This window comes from Mirounga angustirostris, unplaced genomic scaffold (genome assembly GCF_029215605.1).
Source record: "Mirounga angustirostris isolate CCGP_5_RB_7025 unplaced genomic scaffold, mMirAng1.0.hap1 SCAF_9, whole genome shotgun sequence".
NCBI classification, from domain to species: domain Eukaryota; kingdom Metazoa; phylum Chordata; class Mammalia; order Carnivora; family Phocidae; genus Mirounga; species Mirounga angustirostris.
In genome coordinates this window covers 143,881,475-143,903,032 of record NW_026991717.1, presented here as the reverse complement: position 1 = coordinate 143,903,032, position 21,558 = coordinate 143,881,475, and the positions used below count along the sequence as shown (strand labels likewise).

At 51.5% G+C, this 21,558-nt stretch overlaps 1 gene segment (V, D, J or C); it reads left to right on the top strand.

The window, feature by feature from the left end:
- The window catches only part of LOC123842715 (immunoglobulin heavy constant gamma 1-like), a 43,339-nt gene extending 22,205 nt beyond the window's left edge, over positions 1-21,134 (top strand). The window contains 7 exon segments of the C gene segment in view: positions 11,981-12,041; positions 16,636-16,926; positions 17,218-17,271; positions 17,403-17,726; positions 17,849-18,169; positions 19,670-19,800; positions 21,051-21,134. Of these exon segments, the coding sequence occupies positions 11,981-12,041; positions 16,636-16,926; positions 17,218-17,271; positions 17,403-17,726; positions 17,849-18,169; positions 19,670-19,800; positions 21,051-21,134 (1,266 nt within the window).
- Positions 21,135-21,558: the final 424 nt, after the last annotated feature.

The following is a 21,558-nucleotide window of genomic DNA, read 5'->3' as shown; positions in this document are numbered from 1 at the left end:
AGAACCAGCTTTCACTGACCCCAGCCACCTGGCAAGGGGGGGGTGCAACTCTGAGCAAAGACACCTGAGAATCAGTGCACCAGGCCCATCCCCCAGAAGACAAACTGCAAGAACAGGGGACACCAAGTTTACAGAGAACACAACACTGCAAAACTCCAGCACTTGGGGTAAATAGTACATAGAATTTGAGGCTGTTTCTCCTGATTCATTTAAGTTTAAAAATTTCCTTTACTTTTTTCTTTTTTTTAATGAATTAATTTATTTTTTTATTTTATTATGTTATGTTAGTCACCATACAATACATTATTAGGTTTTGATGTGGTAATCCATGATTCATTGTTTTCGTATAACACCCCGTGCTCCACACAGTACGTGCCCTCCTTAATACCCATCACCAGGCTAACCAATCCCCCCACCCATCTCCCCGCTAAAACCCGGTTTGTTTCTCAGAGTCCATAGTCTCTCATGGTTCATCTCTCCCTCCAATTCCCCCCCCCTTCATCTTTCCCTTCCTTCTCCTAATGTCCTCCATGATATTCCTTATGTTCCACAAATAAGTGAAACCATATGATCATTGACTTTCTCTGCTTGAGTTATTTCACTTAGCATAATCTCCTTCAGTCTCATCCATGTAGATGTAAAAGTTGGGTATTCATCTTTTCTGATGGGTGAGTAATATTCCATTGTGTATATGGACCACATCTTCTTTATCCATTCATCTGTTGAAGGGCATCTCGGCTCTTTCCACAGTTTGGCTATTGCAGACATTGCTGCTATGAACATTGAGGTGCATATGGCCCTTCTTTTCACTACATCTGTGTCTTTGTGGTAAATACCCAGTAATGCAATTGCTGGGTCATAGGGTAGCTCTATTTTTAATTTTTTGAGGAATATCCACTGTTTTCCCAAGTGGCTGTACCAACTTGCATTCCCACCAACAGTGTAAGAGGGTCCCCCTTTCTACACAACCTCTCCAACAGTTGTTGTTTCTTTCCCTGTCCATTTTTGCCATTCTAACTGGTGTAAGGTGGTATTTCAATGTGGTTTTGATATGAATTTCCCTGATGGCTAATGATGATGAACGTTTTTTCATGTCTGTTAGCCATTTGTATGTCTTCTTCAGAGAAGTGTCTTTTCATATCCTCTGTCCATTTTTTTACTTGATTATTTGTTTTTTGGGTGTTGAGTTTGAGAAGTTCTTTATAGATCTTGGATACCAGCCCTTTATCTGTAGTGTCATTTGCAAATATCTTCTCCCATTCTGTGGGTTGCCTCTTTGTTTGGTTGACTGTTTCTTGCTGTGCAGAAGCCTTTTGACTTGATGAGGTCCCAAAAGTTCATTTTTGCTTTTGTTTCAGCAGCTTTTGGAGATGTATCTTGAAAGAAGTTGCTGTGGCCGATGTCAAAGAGGTTACTGCTTATGTTCTCCTCTAGGATTTTGATGGATTCCTGTCTCACATTGAGGTCTTTCATCCATTTTGAGTTTATCTTTGTGTATGGTGTTAGAGAATGGTCGAGTTTTATTTTTCTGTATATAGCTGTCCAATATTCCCAACACCATTTATTGAAGAGACTGTCTTTCTTCCATTGCATGTTTTTTCCTGCTTTGTCGAAGATTATTTGACCATAGAGTTGAGGGTCCATATCTGGGCTCCCTATTCTGTTCCATTGGTCTATATGTCTGTTTTTGTGTCAGTACCACTCTCTTGGTGATCACAGCTTTGTAATATAGCTTGAAATCGGACGTGATGCCCCCAGCTTTGTTTTTCTTGTCCCAACATTTCCTTGGCATTTGGGGTCTTTTCTGATTCCACACAAATTTTAGGATTGTTTGTTCCAGTACTTTGAAAATGTCATTGGAAAGTCAATCAGAGAAAGACATGTATCATATGACCTCACTGATATGAGGAATTCTTAATCTCAGGAAACAAACTGAGGGTTGCTGGAGTGGGGGGTGGGGTGGAAGGGATGGGGTGGCTGGGTGATAGACACTGGGGAGGGTATGTGCTATGGTGAGCGCTGTGAATTGTGCAAGACTGATGAATCACAGATCTGTACCTCTGAGGCAAATAATGCAATATATGTTAAGAAAAAGAAAGAAAGAAAAAAGAAGATAGCAGGAAGGGATGAATGAAGGGGGGGAAATCGGAGGGGGAGACGAACCATGAGAGATGATGGACTCTGAGAAATAAACTGAGGGTTTTAGAGGGGAGGACATTATGTCATCTACAAAAAGAGAGAGCTTGACTTCTTCTTTGCCAATTTCAATACATTTTATTTCTTTTTGTTGTCTGATTGCTATTGCTAGGACTTCTAATACTATGTTGAACAATAGTGGTGAGAGTGGACATCCTTGACGTGTTCCTGATTTTAAGGGAAATGCTCTCAGCTTTTCCCCATTGAGGATGATATTTGCTGTGGGTTTTTCATAGATGGATTTTATGAACTTGAGGAATGTTCCCTCTATCCCTATATTCTGAAGAGTTTTAATCAGGAAAGGATGATGTATTTTGTCAAATGCTTTTTCTGCAACAATTGAGAAGACCATATGGCTCTTCTCTATTTTTTGAAACAGCTTCAGTAGAATAGGTATTATTTCTTCTTTGAATGTTTCGTAGAATTCTCCAGGGAATCCATCAGGCCTTGGACTCTTGTTTTTTTGGGGGGGTTTTGATCACTGCTTCAATCTTGTTACTGGTGATTGGCCTATTCAAGTTGTCAATTTCTTCCTGTTTCAGTCTTGGCAGCTTATAGGTTTCCAGGAAGGCATCCATTTCATCCAGATTGCTCAGTTTATCGGCATATAGTTGTTGATAATAATTTTTAATAATTGTTTCTATTTCCTTGGTGTTAGTCATGAACTCTCCCCTTTCATTCATAATTTTATTAATTTGGGTCCTTTCTCTTTTCTTCTGGATAAGTCTGGCCAGTGGTTTATCGATCTTATTAATTCTTTCAAAGAACCACCAGCTGCCCCCGGTTCGCACAAGGGACCCAGCTGCTCCAGTTTCTGGTTTCCATCTAAAGTCCTTTCCCCACAGCTACTGGTCTGCAAGTCTGTGCCCCGTCCCCAGTGGGGGAGACTATCACTCACCAATGGTGTATGATCCCCATGGACAGGCTCCCTCCCCCTGCCATTTATCCTCCTATATCTGCCCACAGAATCACGGCTCCCTGCTTTGTACCTCAAAACCAACCACCTGGGATATTTTGTCTGTAGAGATCCAGATCTTCTTACATCTCAGGCTGATTTCATGGGTGCTCAGAGTGGTCTGGTAGATATCCAGCTCAATTCTGAGGACCAGTTGGAATAGGGTCCCCTACTCCTCTGCCATCTTTTCCCCTCCCCTTTTTTCCTTTTCAACCAGATTCTCATTTTATCAATTCTTTGTTTTTAAGTCTTTTTTAACTTTCATTTTTACATTTATGTTTTATAAATCTATTCTTCATTTTTGGCTTCCTTTCACTGTAATCGATTTTATTTGTGTGTGTGTGTGTATGTTTTGCTTTCTTTACAATTTTGTATATATATTGCTTTCTTTACTATTTCAAGATTTAGTGTCTTCTAACAAAGAGACCAAAATACACCCAGGACCAAGTGGATCACCCTGTTTTGTCCCTTGGGAATTATATTCTCTCCCCCACCTTTTTTTTTTCTTTTTCTTTTATTTTTGGTTTCTGACTTCTTTGGATTTGTCTAGTATGTATTTCACTTGGCTCATGATTGATATTTTTTATTTTGCTCTTTCATTCATCCATTCTTCTCTGGGAAAAATGACTAGGATGAGGAATTCACACCCAAAGAAGGAACCAGAGGTAATATTCTTTGCCATAGATCTAATCAATATGGATGTAAGTAAAATGTCAGAGCTGGAATTCAGGATAATGATTATAAAGTTAATAGTTGGACTTGAAAAAAGCATAAAAGACAATAGAGAATCTCTTAGTGCAGAAACAAGATCAAAAAGTTGCATTCTGGGCGCCTGGGTGGCTCAGTCGTTAAGTGTCTGCCTTCAGCTCAGGTCATGATCCCAGGGTCCTGGGATCGAGTCCCACATTGGGCTCCCTGCTTGGCGGGAAGCCTGCTTCTCCCTCTCCCACTCCCCCTGCTTGTGTTCCTGCTCTCGCTGTCTCTCTCTGTGTCAAATAAGTAAAATCTTTAAAAAAAAAAGTTGCATTCTAAAGATGACAGAAGAGTAGGGGACCTCGTTTTATCAGGTCCCTGGAATTTAGCTGGGTATCAATCAAACTGTTCCAAACACCCACAAATTCAGCCTGAGATGAAAAAATATATCTGGAACTCAACAAACAGAAAAACAACTGCTTTTTGCAAGATATGAGGTATGGATTTGTGAATCTGTGGGGAAATATCAGAAGATAAACAGAAGGGGGAGAGAGGCTCCATAAACTGGCTTCCAGAAAGTGATACAACACCAGACTGCAAAATCAGAACCCTTAGAATCTGCTCCAGTGAGAGTCATCCCTTTTGAAAGGGGCTCAGGGGGTGAAAAGGATGGAATTCTAGGTGGGTCATTGTGGTCCCAAGATCCCAGAAGACACAGAAAGAACCAGGGTGCCTGAACCAATAGAGTGCCCAAGCAGTGGAGTGGGGAAACTGGTTACAGTCAATGAACCCAGGAAGAATTCTCAGCTCCGGTCACCATAACCACAAGCCAGGCTCATCGGTTGATGGCTCTTTGCCTAAGCACACTGTAAATTACTGGAACATGCAGGCCATGTATCATCCCCTGGGAGGGATGAAATGGCTGCAGAGCAGGGTGTGTGCACAAGCCCACAACCACCTGCAGTCGCAAAGACACAAAGCACAGTGATGCTCACAGGTCCCTGGGACACCCCCCCAGGTGGATTGCAGTGGGCACAAACCGCAGAGGACTGCTGAGATTGTGGCACACAGAAGTGGAGACAGTTTGACCCAGAGGGTTTATTGAAGAGGGGGGACCACGATCTTGTGGCTCTGGGCCAGAGATCCCCACACCACCATATTTGCTCTAACCCTCTGAAGAGGCTGGAAAGCCGCCAGGGAACAAAAGCCACACAACCAGCTCACATTGAGCCCATCCCCCTGACAAAGGGTGGGGTAACTCCGCCCAGGCAAAGACATCTGAGAAGCAGCACAGCAGGACCCTCTCCCAGAAGACAGTGTGGAAGAATAGGTGAATGACAAGCTTATGGATCCCACAAGACTGTAAAACTCCAGCACCAGGGGAAAATAGTGTATTGAGCTTCAGGTGTTTCCTCACAACTTGTTTATATTTCTGTCTAAAATTTTCCATTTCTTTTTTTTTACCTTCTTCCCATTTCAACTAAATTCTTATTTTACCAACTTATGTTTTTAAGTCACTTTTCAACTTTTATTTTTTCACATCTACATGTAATAGATATATACTTCATTCTAGTCCTTCCTTCATTCTATTCAATTTTATATATATAAGTTTTCCTTTCTTTGCAATTATGGGATGTACAGACTTCTAATACACAGACAAAAATTCAGTCAGGAACAAGGGGATCACACTGCGTTGTCCACCGTGTGAGATTATAATCTCCCCTCCACTCCCTTTTTTACTGTTTTATTTCACTTTGGCTTTGTTTGCTTTTCTGTGGTGGCTTCTGACCACTTCAGATTTTTTTCTAGGGTGAATTTTGCTTCAATCATGGTTGATATTTTGCACAGTGTTCATTTGCTCACCCATACTTCCCTGGGCTGAATGACTAAATGGAGGAATTCACAACAAAGGAAAGAACCAGAAGCAATGTTCTCTGCCACAGACTTAATTGATATGGATATAAGTAAGATGTCAGATGGAATTCAGGATGGCAACTATAAAGTTAATAGCTAGACTTGAAAAAAGCATAAATGACAACACAAAATCTCTACAGGCAGAAATGAGATCTAATCAGGCCCAACATAAAAATGCTATGAATGAGATGCAGTCTAAATCGGGTGCTCTAACAGCTAGGGTCAATGAATCAGAAGAGAGAATCAATGATCTAGATGACAGGCTGATGGAAAGGAAGGAAGCTGAGGAAAAGAGAGAAAAACAACTAATAGCCCATGAAGAAAGGCTTTGACAACGTACAGATGCCCAGAAATTAACCAATGTCAGAATTATTGGGATCCGCAAGGGGTAGAGAGAGAGAGAGGGCTAGAAGGTATATTTGAGCAAATCATGGCTTAGAACTCCCCTAATCTGGGGAGGGAAACAAGTATTCATGTCCAAGAAGCAGAGAGGACCCTCCCAAAATCAATAAAAATACATCAACTCCCTGACATATAATAGTGAAGCTTACAAATCTTATAGCCAAAGAAACTATCCTGAGAATAGCTAGGGAGAGGAGGTTCCTTACATACAGAGGGAGAAACATCAGAATAATGTCAGACCTATCCACAGAGACCTGGCAAGCCAGAAAGGGCTGGCAAGACATATTCAGGGTACTAACCGTGAAGAACATGCAGCCAAGAATATTTTTCCAGCAAGACTGTCATTCACAATGGAAGGAGAGATAAAGAGCTTTTAGGACAGACAGAAACTAAAAGAATATGTGACCACCAAGTCAGCCCTGCAGGACATATTATAGGGGATACTGTAAGTGAAGAGAGACCCCAAGAGTAACATAGAACAGAAAGTAACAATCTAGAGAAACAGGGACTTTACAGGTAATACAGTGGCACTAAATTCATATCTTTCAATAGTTACTCAGAATGTAAATGGGCTAAGTGCTCCAATCAAAAGACACAGGGTTTCAGATTGGATTAAAAAAGCAAGAACCGGGGCACCTGGGTGGCTCAGTCATTAAGCGTCTGCCTTTGGCTCAGGTCATGATCCCAGGGTCCTGGGATCGAGTCCCACATTGGGCTCCTGCTCAGCGGGAAGTCTGCCTCTCCCACTCCCCCTGCTTGTGTTCCCTCTCTTGCTGTGTCTCTCTCTGTCAAATAAATAAATAAAATCTTTAAAAAAAAAAAAAAGCAAGAACTATCCATATACTTTCTATAAGAGACTCATATTAGACCTAAAGACACCTCCAGACTGAAAGTGAGGGGGTGGAGAACTATTTACCATGTTAACGGACCTCAAAAAAAGCTGGGGTACCAACCCTCATATCTTTTAAACAAAGGCTGCTGTAAGAGATGGAGAGGGACATTATATCATACTTAAAGAATCTATCCAACAAGAAGATCTAATAATTATAAATATCTATGCCAATGTGGAAGCAGACAATTATATAAACCAATTAATAACCAAAGTAAAGAAGCATATTGATAATAATACATTAATAGTAGGAAACCTAAACACCCACTCACAGCAATGGACAGATCATGTAAGCAGAAGATCAACAAAGAAATAAAGGCTTAAGTGACACACTGTACCACATGGACTTCACAGATATATTCAGAGCATTTCATCCTAAAGCAACAGAATACCCATTCTTCTCGAGTGCACATGGAACTTTCTCCAGAATAGATCACATACTGGGTCACAAATCAGGTCTCAACTGATACCAAAAAATGAGATTATTCCTTGCATATTTTCAAACCACAATTCTTACAAACTTGAACTTGGTCATAAGAAGAAATTTGGAAGGAACTCTAACATTTGGAGGCTAAAGAGCATCCTGCTAAAGAATGAATGAGTCAATGAGAAAATTAAAGAATAACTTAAACAATTCAGGCAAACTAATGAAAATGAAAACACATCAGTTCAAAACATATGGGATACAGCAAAGGTAGTCCTAAGAGGGAAGTACACAGCAATCCAAGCATCTCTCAAAATATTAATCAAATCCGAAATGCACAAGCTAACCCTACAACTAAAGCACCTGGAGAAAGAACACCAAATAAAGCCTAAACCAAGTAGAAGACAAATAATAAAGATTAGAGCAGAAATCAATGAAATAGAAACCAGAAAAACAGTAGAACAGATCAATGAAACTAGAAGCGGGTTCCTTGAAAGAATTAATACGATCAATAAACCTCTGGCCAAACTTATCCAAAAGAAAAAAGAAAGGACCCAAATTAGTAAAATCATAAGTGAAAGGGGAGAGATCATGACCAATACTAAGGAAATACAGACAATTGCTAGAACATATTATAAGCAACTATATACCAAAAATTAGGCAATCTGGAAGAAATAGATGCAATCCTAGAAACTTATAAACTACCAAGACTGAAACAGGAAGAGGTAGAAAATCTGAACAGACTGATAATGAGCAAGGAAATTGAAACAGTGATCAAAAACTTCCCTAAGAACTGGAGTCCAGGGCCAGATGTCTTCCCATGTGAGTTCTACCAAACATTTAAAGAAGAATTAATACCTATTCTACTGAAGCTGCTTCAAAAAATAGAAATGGAAGGAAAACTTCCAAACTCTTTGTATGAGGCCAGCATCACTTTGATCAGACAAAAACCCCATCAAAAAGGAGAATTACAGACCAATATCCCTGATGAACATGGATGCCAAAAAACTCACCAAGATCCTAGCCATAGGATCCAACAGTACATGAAAAGGATTATTCACCACGACCAGGAGGGATTTATTCCTGGAATGCAAGGGTGTTTCAACATTCGCAAATCAGTCAACGTGATAGAGCACACTAATAAAAGAAAAGACAAGAACCACATGACCTTCTCAACTGATACAGAAAAAGCATTTGACAAAATACAGCATCCTTTCTTGATTAAAACTCTTCAAGGAATAGGGATAGAGGGATCATACCTCGATATCATAAAAGCCATCTATGAAAAGCCCACAGCAAATGTCATTCTCAATGGGGAAAAGCTAAGAGCTTTTCCCTTAAGGTCAGGAACACAACAGGGATGCCCACTCTCACCACTATTGTTCAACATAGTACTAAAAGTCCTAGCCTCAGCAATCAGACAACAAAAATAAATAAAAGGCATTCAAATTGACAAAGAAGTCAGACACTCTCTCATTGCAGATGAGATGATACTTTATGTGGAAAACCCAAAAGACTCCACCCCAAATTACTAGAATTCATACAGCAATTCAGTAATGTGGCAGGATACAAAATCAATGCACAGATCAGCTACATTTCTATACACTAACAAATGCAACTGAAGAAAGAGAAATTAAGGAATCGATCCCATTTACAATTGCACCAAAATCCTCAGAATAAACCTAACCAAAGACGTAAAGGATCCATACTCTAGAAACTACAGAAAACTTATGAAAGAAATTGAGGAAGACATGAAGAGATAGAAAAACATTCCATGCTCATGGATTAGAAGAATAAGCATGGTTAAAATGTTTATCCTGCCCAGAGCAATCTAGACTTCCAATGCAACCCCTATCCAAATAACACTGACATTTTTCACAGAGCTGGAACAAACAATCCTAAAATTTGCATGGAACAAAAAGGGCCCCAAATCACCAGGGGAATGTTGAAAAAGAAAACCAAAGCTGGGGGCATCACAATGCCTAACTTTAAGCTATATACAAGTTGGTACAGCCACTTGGAAAACAGTGTGGAGGTGCCTCAGAAAATTAAAAATAGAGCTACCCTATGACCGAGCAATTGCTACTGGATATTTACCCCAGAGACACAGATGTAGTGAAAAGAAGGGCCATATGCACCCCAATGTTCATAGTAGCAATGTCCATAATAGCCGAACTGTGGAAAGAGCCGAGATGCCCTTCTTTTACATCAACATGGGTGGAACTGGAGAAGATTATGCTAAGTGAAATAAGTCAAGCAGAGAAAGTTAATTATCATATGGTTTCACTTATTTGTTGAACATAAAGAATAGCATGAAGGACATTAGGAGATGGAAGGGGAAAATGAACGGGGGAAAATCGGAGGGAGAGATGAACTATGAGAGACAATTGACTGTGAGAAAAAAACTGAGGGTTTTAGATGGGTGGGGCATGGGGGATGGGTTAGCCTGGTGATGGGTATTAAGGAGGGCATGTACTGCATGGAGCACTGGGTGTTATACGAAAACAATGAATCGTGGATCACCACATCAAAAACTAATGATGTATTGTATGGTGAGTAACATAACATAATAAAACAAAATTTCAAAAAATAAAACCTAAAAAAAATAAAAGTAAATTAAAAAAAAAACAAGAGAAAAATTGTCTTCCTCCTAACATAGGGAAATTACCCCACATACAATTTAAAACATGCCAACCATCTTCCCAAAAGAGGATACAAAGTCCAATGCATCACTTTAAATATCTTGGGATGCCCTTAATCTCTCCTCTGGATAAGTAACACTGAACCTTGGATATCTTGCAAATCAAATACTGAAATATGGTAAATCACTATTAATGCATCTTACGTTAGATGGTAAGGAAATGAGAAGGTAAGAAAAAGAAAGAAATCGGTTAATATACATACAAGTGTCATACAAAATAAGGGACCCTCTTAGAATTCCACCTACCACACTCGATCAATCCAGTCTTCTTTGTGGAACCTCATAACAAACCCATGCATGGAATAGGACTCCAAGATTTGTGCTAGGTACTCAGGTTGCAAAGGGGACATAGTCCATGACCTTAAGATACATGAGACCATGGGATGATGGTCTTTTTTAAAAGAATTTATTTGAGAGAGAGAGAGCAGAAGCAGGGGGAGGGACAGAGGGACAAACGCCCCACTGAGCAGGGATCCCCCCATGCAGGAGTTGATCCCAGACCCTGGGATCATGACCTGAGCCCAAGGCAGACACTTAACGCCTGAGTCACCCAGGCACGCAAGAGATGTCTTCTTATACTGTAAACTCTTATGTAAAACCATTTTGCTGTGAACAGGGCTGCCTCTTTCTCACCAGACAGGGGCTTGGCGTGTATACCCAGAGGACACAAGGCCACGAGCATGGGGCTGCTCTTCCTCACCCAGTGCTTCAAGCTGCTGTCCATGGTCCTGCTTTTCTTTTTCTGTGCAGCACAGTGATTAGCCTTAATGAATAAATTTCAGTTTTTTATTTAGGCCTGGGTCCCAGGCTGCATCCTGATGGCCCTTGAGGAAATCCCTCCATCTTTCTCCTAGAGAATCTAAAAGGTTGTTCATTCTGTGTGGACAGCCCATGACTGGGCCACAGGGCAGGCCAGGGGGAGCCAATGGCCCACGATCCTCCAATGGGTGGGGGTCATTCCAACCACACAGGCTCCCAGGGCAGGGCAGTCGGGGGCAAGGGCAGACCCTCCCAAGGGCCGCCCAGCTCTGCTTCGGGGCTCACGGCGAGACCCGCTGAGGTTGCTGACATGGTTTCCACTGGGTGTGGGGACTCAGTACACAGCGCCCTTCAGATGCACCGCCCTCCAAACATGCAATTTGATGTCAGATTATTTAGAGCCGAGGCATGGATGGAGCCAAAGGAGGACATGATTCTATTGGGAGGCCATCCTGCTGTGTGGACAGGGCAAGCCCAGGGCTGGTCCGCAGGCTACGGGTGGGACAGTCTGCACCCACGCTGCAAGCTCGCCAGGGCACAAGGAGGAGCCCACCAGGGCTGGGGGCACCACAGGGCTCAGCTGAGAGCAGCTTAGACTGCTCTGCCAGGGAGCAGGCAGCAAGCATATCCCTGCAGGAGGCAGAGAGCTAAGAGCATCCTGTGGAGGGGGGTTCCTGTGCTCTCCCTTGGGCCCCTGGGCACCCACCACACCCCACCCCTGCACACTCACGTGGGGCACTCTTGGCCTGGTCCGGAATCCCCCCAGGGCCTCAGACTAAACCACCCAGAAAAGGGAACTTCAGGTAGCAAGCCAAGCCTCTTGGTTTCAATCCTGTTCTTAGTCTTCCCAGGGCTGCCTGGAGGCTAGGAAGCAGGGCTGTGGGCACAGAGCTCAGCCACAAGGAGCCACGTGTGCCTGGGGCCACAGCAGGGAGGAGGTGGGGTGCAGGGGTGAGCATGGCTGCAGGGGAGCGGCTCCCACAGCCCCAACCATGCTGAGTGTGATCTGCATGGAGCAAAGATGAGGGACTGAGGTGGGGATAGCAGAACCAGCTACAAGAGCTGAGGAACACCTGGCCCTCAGGACCCCATGGAGGGACTGGAGCAGGTGAGCCCGCACGGGGGAAGGCAGGCTGCCTGAAGTCCATGGCACCACCCAGGGCAGGGACGAGGGAGGCACAGGAGGGGCTCACCCACACCAACACTGCTGGATGCACCAGATGCTGACAGAGGTGGGCCAGGACCGGGACCTTCAAGGACCATGATGGGCATGGTGGGCAGAAGCCTGAGGGCTGCCCTTCACCACCTGTGCTGGGAGCCGGGGGCTGCACCAGCTTGAGCCACTGCAGGACCAATGCCAACATGGACAGATGGGTCTGAGGTGAGGACACAGAAAGGGGCTGGCTCAGCACAGGGGAGGAGGAGGAGGACACCAGGTGGACTGAGGGTCCTGTCCAGGCCAAGGGAGCCGGCTCAAGCCCCAGGGCAGGGTCAGAGGTGTTGGCCATGAAGCCCTGGGCTGCACCAGATGAGCAGCAGATGAGTGGAGCAGACCAGGCGGGGCTGGTACGGCTCCCATGTGCTCAGGACCCAGACAGCAGGGAGGCTGATCAGGGAGCTCAACATGCTACAGGAGTCCAGGGGATGAGGGTCAGAGGCCAAACCTGGGCTAAAGGGTCTGGGATGGGCAGCAGAGGCAGGGGCAGCCTTGGGACACAAGGAAGTCTGGGGCTGAACTCAGGGACCTGTGGGAGAAGGATCATAGGGCAAGAGGGGCAGGAGGCTGCTGTGATCCATGAGCTCCAAGGACCAGGGCAGAGCAGCTGTGAGTGAGAAGGTACCTGGAGGGCAACACAACCAGGAGGTTGCCCCAGGGTAACAGGGGAGCAGGCAGAGCTTGTGGAGGTGAGCAGGGGCAGGAGGGAGGGCAGCAGGGGTAGGGCTCTGCCCAGGGGCTAGGGGAGCAAGAGGAGATTGAGCAGGTGAACAGGGGCAGGTGGGAGAGCAGGAGGGGAGGAGGGATCCCCAGGGGCTCAGGGGAGCAGGCAGAGCTTCTGCAGGTGAGCAGGGGCAGGTGGGAGAGCAGGAGGGGAGGGGGACTGCCCCAGGTGCTCAGGAGAACAGGCAGAGCTTGTTCAGGTGAGCAGGGGAAGGTGGAGAGCAGTAGAGGAAGGGGAGCTACCCTGGGGGCTCAGGGGAGCAGACAGAGCTTGTGCAGGTGAGCAAGGGCAGGTAGAGAGCAGGAGAGGAAGGGGAGCTGCCCCAGGGGCTCAGGGGAGCAAGCAGAGCTTGTGCAGGTGAGCAGGGGCAGGTGGGAGAGCAGAAGGGGAGGGGGGCTGCCCCAGGGGCTCAGGGGAGCAGACAGAGCTTGAGCAGGTGAGCAGGGGCAGGTGGGAGAGCAGGAGGGTTAGGGGGCTGTGCCAGGGGCTCAGGGGAGCAGGCAGAGCTGGTGCAGGTGAGCAGGGGCAGGTGGGAGAGCAGGAGGAGTAGGGGGCTGCCCCAGGGGCTCAGGGGAGCAGGCAGAGCTTGTGCAGGTAAGCAGGGATAGGTGGGAGAGCAGAAGGGGAGGGAGGCTGCCCCAGGGGCTCAGGGGAGCAGGCAGAGATCTGCAGGTGAGCAGGGGCAAGTGGATAGCAGGAGGGGAAGGAGGCTGCCCCAGGGGCTCAGGGGAGCAGGCAGAGCTTCTGCAGGTGAGCAGGGTCAGGTGAAGAGCAGGACGAGTAGGGGGCTGCCCCAGGGATTCAGGGAGCAGGCAGAACTTGTTCAGGTAAGCAGGGGCAGGTGGGAGAGCAGGAGGGGTAGGGGGCTGCCCCAGGGGCTCAGGGGAGCAGGCAGAGCTTCTGCAGGTGAGCAGGGGCAGGTGGGAGAGCAGGAGGGGAGGGGGGCTGCCCCAGGGGCTCAGGAAAGCAGGCAGAGCTTCTGCAGGTGGGCAGGGGAAGGTGGGAGAGCAGGAAGGGAAGGGGGCTGCCCCAGGGATTCAGGGAGCAGGCAGAGCTTGTGCAGGTGAGCAGGGGAAGGTGGGAGAGCAGAAGGGGAGGGGGGCTGCCCCAGGGGCTCAGGGGAGCAGGCAGAGCTTATGCAGGTGAGCAGAGGCAGGTGGGAGAGCAGGAGGGGAGGAGGACTGCCCCAGGGGCTCAGGGGAACAGGCAGAGCTTCTGCAGGAGAGCAGGGGAAGATGGAGAGCAGGAGAGGAAGGGGAGCTGCCCTGGGGGCTCAGGGGAGCAGACAGAGATTCTGCAGGTGAGCAGGGGCAGGAGGGAGGGCAGCAGGGGTAGAGGTCTGCCCAGGGGCTAGGGGAGCAAGAGGAGATTGAGCAGGTGAACAGGGGCAGGTGGGAGAGCAGAAGGGGAGGGGGCTGCCCCAGGGGCTCAGGGGAGCAGACAGAGCTTGAGCAGGTGAGCAGGGGCAGGTTGAGAGCAGGAGGGGAAGGGGGCTGCCCCAGGGGCTCAGGGGAGCAGGCAGAGCTGGTGCAGGTGAGCAGGGGCAGGTTGAGAGCAGGAGGGGAAGGGGGCTGCCTCAGGGGCTCAGGGGAGCAGGCAGAGCTGGTGCAGGTAAGCAGGGGCAGGGGGAGAGCAGAAGGGGAGGGGGGCTGCCCCAGGGGCTCAGGGGAGCAGGCAGAGATTCTGCAGGTGAGCAGGGGCAGGTTGAGAGCAGGAGGGGAAGGGGGCTGCCTCAGGGGCTCAGGGGAGCAGGCAGAGCTGGTGCAGGTGAGCAGGGGCAGGTGGAGAGCAGAAGGGGAGGGGGGCTGCCCCAGGGGCTCAGGGGAGCAGGCAGAGATTCTGCAGGTGAGCAGGGGCAGGTTGAGAGCAGGAGGGGAAGGGGGCTGCCTCAGGGGCTCAGGGGAGCAGGCAGAGCTGGTGCAGGTGAGCAGGGGCAGGTGGAGAGCAGAAGGGGAGGGGGGCTTCCCCAGGGGCTCAGGGGAACAGGCAGTGCTTGTGCAGGTGAGCAGGGGTAGGTGGGGGAGCAGGAAGGGAAAGGGGCTACCCCAGGGGCTCAGGGGAGCAGGCAGAGATTCTGCAGGTGAGCAGGGGCATGTGGAGAGCAGGAGGTATAGGGGGCTGCCCCAGGGGCTCAGGGGAGCAAGCAGAGCTTGTGCAGGTGAGCAGGGGCAGGTGGAGAGCAGGAGAGGAAGGGGAGCTGTCCCGGGGGCTCAGGGGAGCAGACATAGCTTCTGCAGGTGAACAGGGGCAATTGGAGAGCAGGAGGGGGAGGGGGCTGCCCCGGGGGCTCAGGGGAGCAGACAGAGCTTGTGCAGGTGAGCAGGGGCAGGTGGAGAACCAGACGAGTAGGGGGCTGCCCCAGGGTTCAGGGGAGCTGGCAGAGTTTGTTCAGGTGAGCAGGGGCAGGTGGGAGAGCAGGAGGGGAGGGGGGCTGCCCCAGAGGCTCAGGGGAGCAGGCAGAGCTTCTGCAGGAGAGCTGGGGCCTGGGACACAGGAGGGGCAGGGACAGCCCCAGGAGCTCCGAGGATGAAGGGCAGGACTGAGCTCGCAGGAGCTCGGGACTAGGTTGGAGCTGAGCAGACCTGCAGCCTATAGATACAGCTGAGGGCTCGCGCCCAGGTGAGCGTCCCTGCACATGGGGGACAGGGTGAGAGGCTGGCCCGGGGGTCAATTAGGGTGGAGACTAGAGCCTGGGTGGTAAGGTCTCTGGGGAGGAAGGGTTGGCTGTAGCCACCTTTGAGGGGTGGAGCGGGGGCCTAGGTCTTTGGCCCAGGGGTGCGAGCCATGTTCTGGAGACTCATAGGGACGAGGAACAGAAGAGGTGGACATGCCTCAGCCAGGCGGGGAGGCACGGGGCAGTGGACCCAGTGGAGGAGAGAGCAAGGGGCCCCATCAGAGCTTGAGGCAGAGCTGCCAGCCTGGGGTGTGGGTGGGAGGGGACACCAGACAGGGTCCTCAGCCTTAGCAGAGGGGACCAGGGTCGGAGGGGATAGGCCTGTCTGGGTTTGGGGGGCTGAGATGCCCTGAGGTGCTGGCACCATGCAGGGAGGACAGCTAGGGCAGGGCATGTCTCCCCCCACCATGCTGACGGGCAGACAGGCTCAGGAAAGACGTGGGCTGAAGGAGGACTCTGGGGAGAGCAAGGAGCTGGACAGGCCCCAGAGCAGGGGTGGCCAAGGCCAGGGGCACGGGCTGGGAGGGGCCTTGAGTGAGCTCAGGAAGCATTGCCAGGAAAGCCTGAGGAGGGTCCAGGGCGTTTGGAGCAGGGATAGGGGCCGGGGCTGCTTAGCTGCAGAGCTGACCCAGAATATGTGGGGCCTGGAGGGCAGTTGGCAGGCCTTGTTGAGGGCTCTGGGCTGAGGGGCATGGGCAGTGGGTGGACGTTCCCACTAGTCCAAGGCACAGTCAGGCTGGGACAGCATGGCAGTGGGCTCAGGGGACTAGCAGGAGCCGGCTGGGAGCAGGCGCCACAGGTCAGGACTCAGACAGAGGGCTCAGTCAACTGGACACCCAGAGAAAGCCTGAGTGGGGACCCAAGGTCTGAGTCCCAGGGGACTCTGACCCATGTGGTCACCCATCACTGACCAAGCTCATGAGTCCAGCACCTGTGGCCACAGAGCGCTAAGCCAGGCAGCTGGTCTGCACATGTCCAGGAAGCACATGGGCACTGGGCCCAGGGGCACCCCAGCCTGGGCACCTGCTGTCCTGCCCCAGCCCTGAAGGGGTGAGAGCCTGGTGGTCACACAGCCTCCTCTCTTGCAGCCTCCACCACGGCCCCATCGGTTTTCCCACTGGCCCCCAGCTGCGGGACCACATCTGGCTCCACAGTGGCCCTGGCCTGCCTGGTGTCCAGCTACTTCCCCGAGCCTGTGACTGTGTCCTGGAACTCCGGCTCCTTGACCAGTGGTGTGCACACCTTCCCGTCCGTCCTGCAGTCCTCAGGGCTCTACTCTCTCAGCAGCATGGTGACAGTGCCCTCCAGCAGGTGGCCCAGTGACACCTTCACCTGCACTGTGGCCCACCCGGCCAGTAAGACCAAGGTGGACAAGAAAGGTGAGAGGACGGGCCTCAGAGAGGGTGTCCACCGGGAGACAGGCCAGGTCAGCTGGCCCACCTGGACCCCAGGGCACAGGGGAAGCCCTGCTGTCTCCCCCACATGAAGGTCTCCCAATTCGGGAAGGGGGTCCTCTGGGTGTTGCTGCCTGGTCCACTGTGAGCACAGGCGGCTTACCCCCACTCCAGTCCCTGGTCTGAGAAGCCCCCAAGACCTGGCCCTCACCTACACCCACCCAAACCTGTGCCCACTCCAGATACCCAGTAATGCCCAGTCTGCTCTCTCTACAGTAATGCCCAAACCAAATGGCGTTGGCCCCTGTAAGGAATGTCCCAAATGTCCAGGTGAGTCAGGAGGACCTTGCCCTCCACCCCAAGCAGATGGCCAACATCCAGGCACAGCCGGGTGGGGGGAATGGATGTTCAAGAGGAAGCCCACCCACGTGCTGACACCTGCATTCTGTCTCCCTTACTAGTCCCTGACACGTTGGGAGGACCTTCGGTCTTCATCTTCCCCCCAAAACCCAAGGACACCCTCTCCATTACCGGAACCCCCGAAGTCACATGCGTGGTGGTGGACCTGGAAGACCCTGAGGTCCAGATCAGCTGGTTCGTGGGTGACCAGGAGGTGCACACAGCCAATACGAAGAAGCCTGAGGAGCAGTTCAACAGCACTTACCGTGTGGTCAGTGTCCTCCCCATCGTGCACCAGGACTGGCTCAAGGGGAAGGAGTTCAAGTGCAAGGTCAACAACAAAGCCCTCCCATCCCCCATCCAGAGGACCATCTCCAAGGCCAGAGGTGTGCAGCAGGGTGGGAGATGCGTGGGTGGGGGGTGCATGGAATGTTGAGTGGGGCTTTGCAGACCAAGCGCAGCCCTCCACCCTGTGAGTGACCATCTGTGCTGACCTTTGACCCCACAGGGCAGGCCCATCAGCCCAATGTGTACGTCCTGCCCCCATCCCGGGACGAGATGAACAAGAACACAGTCAGCGTGACCTGCCTGGTCAAAGACTTCTACCCATCTGAGGTTGATGTCGAGTGGCAGAGCAATGGCCAGCAGATGCCAGAAAGCAGTATCCGAACAACCCCACCCCAGCTGGATGCAGATGGGACCTACTTCATCTACAGCAAGCTCTCAGTGGACAAGAACCAATGGCAGCGCGGAGAGGTTGTCACGTGTGTGGTCATGCATGAAGCTCTACACAACCACCACACACAGAAATCCATCTCCCAGTCTCCGGGTAAATGAGCAACACGCCTGGGATCCCAGCAAGCCCCCCACCCATGGGCTCTCAGAGTCCCACAAGGACGCCAGAGTCCCCAGCCCTGTGTACACACCTCCTGGGCAGGCACCCCTGCATGAAATAAAGCACCCAGCACTGCCCTGGGACCCTGCGATGCTGTCATGGTTCTTTCTGAGGCAGAGCTCAGGACCCCCGGACCTCTGGGCGGCACAGACAGGCCAGGCTCCAAGGCCAAGGGATCACCATTGGTGGGAGGGAGCAGGTCCCACGGGGGCCACATCCCCTAGCAGGCAGGTCTGCACTGGCTGCCACAGGATGTGGGCAGGAGTTGCCTGAGCAGGAGAGGGGACTTTGCCAGAGGTGGCAGCCACTCTGGGCCATCCCTCCAGTCAGAAGCTGCCCAGGGCTGGAGGGTATGGACAGGGATTGCAGAAGCCCCTCCAGAGCCCTCAGGGAAATGAGCACACAGTCCTACCCACCTCTGTACCAGCCCAAGTTGTGGGACACTGGCCTGTCCTCCGCCCTGGGCTCCCTGGGCCTCCTGAGACTCTGCGTGGTAGCTCTGTGCCCACGCAAGAGCCATGCCTGACCCATGTGTGGGGACAGGCCCTCCTTTGCCCTCAGGCACTCCACGAACAGGCCCCCGCCCTCCCTCAAATGCAGGGGCCTTGCCTGGCTTCATCCTGCCTGGGGCCAGGCCGGTCCACTCCTGAGGACACTCACCCTGTGCCCCAAAGGGGCAGAGGCAGGTGGCCCTGGGTGCCCAGGGGAGGGACCATCCCAGATGCCACTTGGGGCTGAGTCCAGACCCACTGAAAACAAGCCTGTCCCGCTGAGCAGTGCCACCTTCTCTCACACACTCACACTCACACTCACACACATGCTTATATATGCACATACATGCATACACACGTGTGTGTGCCCACAGTTACATGCATGTACATGCACGTGTACATACACACACAGGCCTTAAATGATGGGCCTCACCCGGACAGCCTCCATGAGCCCAGACCAGAGCGGGTCTGGGGACCCTCACCCTGCACACCAGCCTGGTCCCCACCACCCCCCAACACCCATCAGCTGCTCAGCAGCTCATCCACACACTGACCACACTAAGCAGCCCTCCTCTGCCCCAGGGCATCTGCACCCCCTCCCAATATCCACGAAACCCCCACACCCAGCTTGTCCTGACGCTCCCACACACTCATATTCTAGGACACTCCCCGACACTGACCAGCCCTTCCCTGGACTCTGCTGACCCTCCCACCCTCTGGACCTGGCCCCCAGGGGAAGAGGATGTGTGTCGGTCAGGGCGCCTTCCCCCATGAGGGTTCCAGCACAGGACAGAACAGAGAGGGAGGGGTCCCCCTGGCCAGGCCCAAGCTGGAGAGCTGGGGGTGCTGAGGCTGGCACCTGAGGTTGCAGAAGGCTGTGACTGTCCCCCAGGGAATGACCCCGATGGGCAGGCATGGCACTGATCACCCCCTTCCTGTCCAGAGCTGCTCCTGGACGACAGCTGTGCCGAGGACCAGGATGGGGAGCTGGACGGGCTGTGGACCACCATCTCCATCTTCATCACCCTCTTCCTGCTCAGCGTGTGCTACAGCGCCACTGTGACCCTCTTCAAGGTGGGCATCCCCACACGTACCCTCACTGCGGCCCGCTGTCTCTATGGTGTCCCCACGCTGTCCCCATGGTGTCCCTACACTGTCCCATCGCTGTCCCCATGCTGTCCCCACATTGTCCCCACACTGTCCTCAACCATCCCTTCGCTACAGCCCACTGTCCCAACACTTTCCCCACACTGACCCCATGCTGTCCCCACGCTGTCCTCACGTTGTCGCCATACTGTCCAAACACCATCACCTCACTGTAGCTAGCTTTCTTCATGCAGTCCCCACACCATCAACTCACTACGGCCCACTGTCCCCACACTGACCCCATGCTGTCCCCACACTGACCCTAAACTGTCCCCATGTCGACCCCACACTGACCCCACGTTGACTCAAAACTCCCCACGCTGTCCCCATACTGTTGCCTCACTGACCCAAGGCCATTCCCACATTGTCCCCATACTGATATCTAGCTGTCTGCACACTGTCCCCATGCTGAACCCACTCTGTCCCCACACTGACGCCATGCCACACTGTCCATATGCTACCCCCATGCTGTCTCCACATAATCCTCTACCTGACCCCACACTGTCCCCTGACTGTCTACATGCTGTTCCTTTGCATCCCCACATTGTCCCCACGCTGTCCCCACACTGTCTCCTCCCTGTCCCCATGCTGACTCCATGCTGTCCCCATGCTGTACTTATACCGTACTCTCACTGCAGCCTGTTGTCCCCATGCTCTCCCCACCTTGACCACATGCTGTCCCCACACTATCCCCTCGCTGACCCAAAACTGTCCCCACACTGACCCAACGCTGTCTCCACACTGTCCCATGCAGTACTCACACTGTACCCACACTATGGCCCACTGTCCCTACGCTGTCCCCATGCTCACCCCACACTGTCCCTACACTGCCCCACACTATGCCCTGTTGTCCCCACACTGTCCACACACTCCCTCTTTGCTTTCCCCATATTGTGCCCACTCTGTCCCCATGATGTCCCCACACTGACCACTGTCCCCACACTATGGCCCGCTGTCCCCACGCTGTCCCCATACTGTCCGCCCTGTGTCCCCACACTGTCCCCTCTGTGTTCCTTCACTGACTACTCACTGCCCCTTCGCTGTCCCCTTGCTGTCCGCATGCCATCCCCACCAGGACCCCCGCACACTACAGTGGTCCCGGGTGTGGGGGGCAGGCCCTGGCGGGAGGTGTCCTTCAGACTCCAGGCCACGCTCACTCCCTTGCCCGCCTGCTGCAGGTGAAGTGGATCTTCTCCTCGGTGGTGGAGCTGAAGCGCACGATCGTGCCCGACTATAGGAACATGATCGGGCAGGGGGCCTAGGGCCAGCCCTCTTGGGCGGGTGTCCAGGGCTGCCCTCGACCCCACATAGGAACCGGGTTAATCCGTTCATGCCGCTCGGCTTGCTGCCAGGCCCGCTCTCTGCCCTCCCACCTTGCCACCCTCTGACCTCACAGCCACCCTGGGCCTGCACCTCCACCCTCTGGGCTCGTGGACACCGTGGGCTGCATCTTGCCCCTGAACCCCCGTTTGGAGACTCAACATGACAGCAGGCCGTGCCCCCGACCTGAGCTGACGGACACCTGCTGACCCCTCCTCAGTAGCCACCAAGATACTGCTGGGGCCGTGTGGATACTGAGGCATCAGGGCAAGATGGCCCTCCCCAGGACAGCCCCGGGGTCGGAGTACATGGTCATCCTGGAAGAGGTTGAGGGCTCATGATCCCAGTGTCTATCTGGGCAGGGCC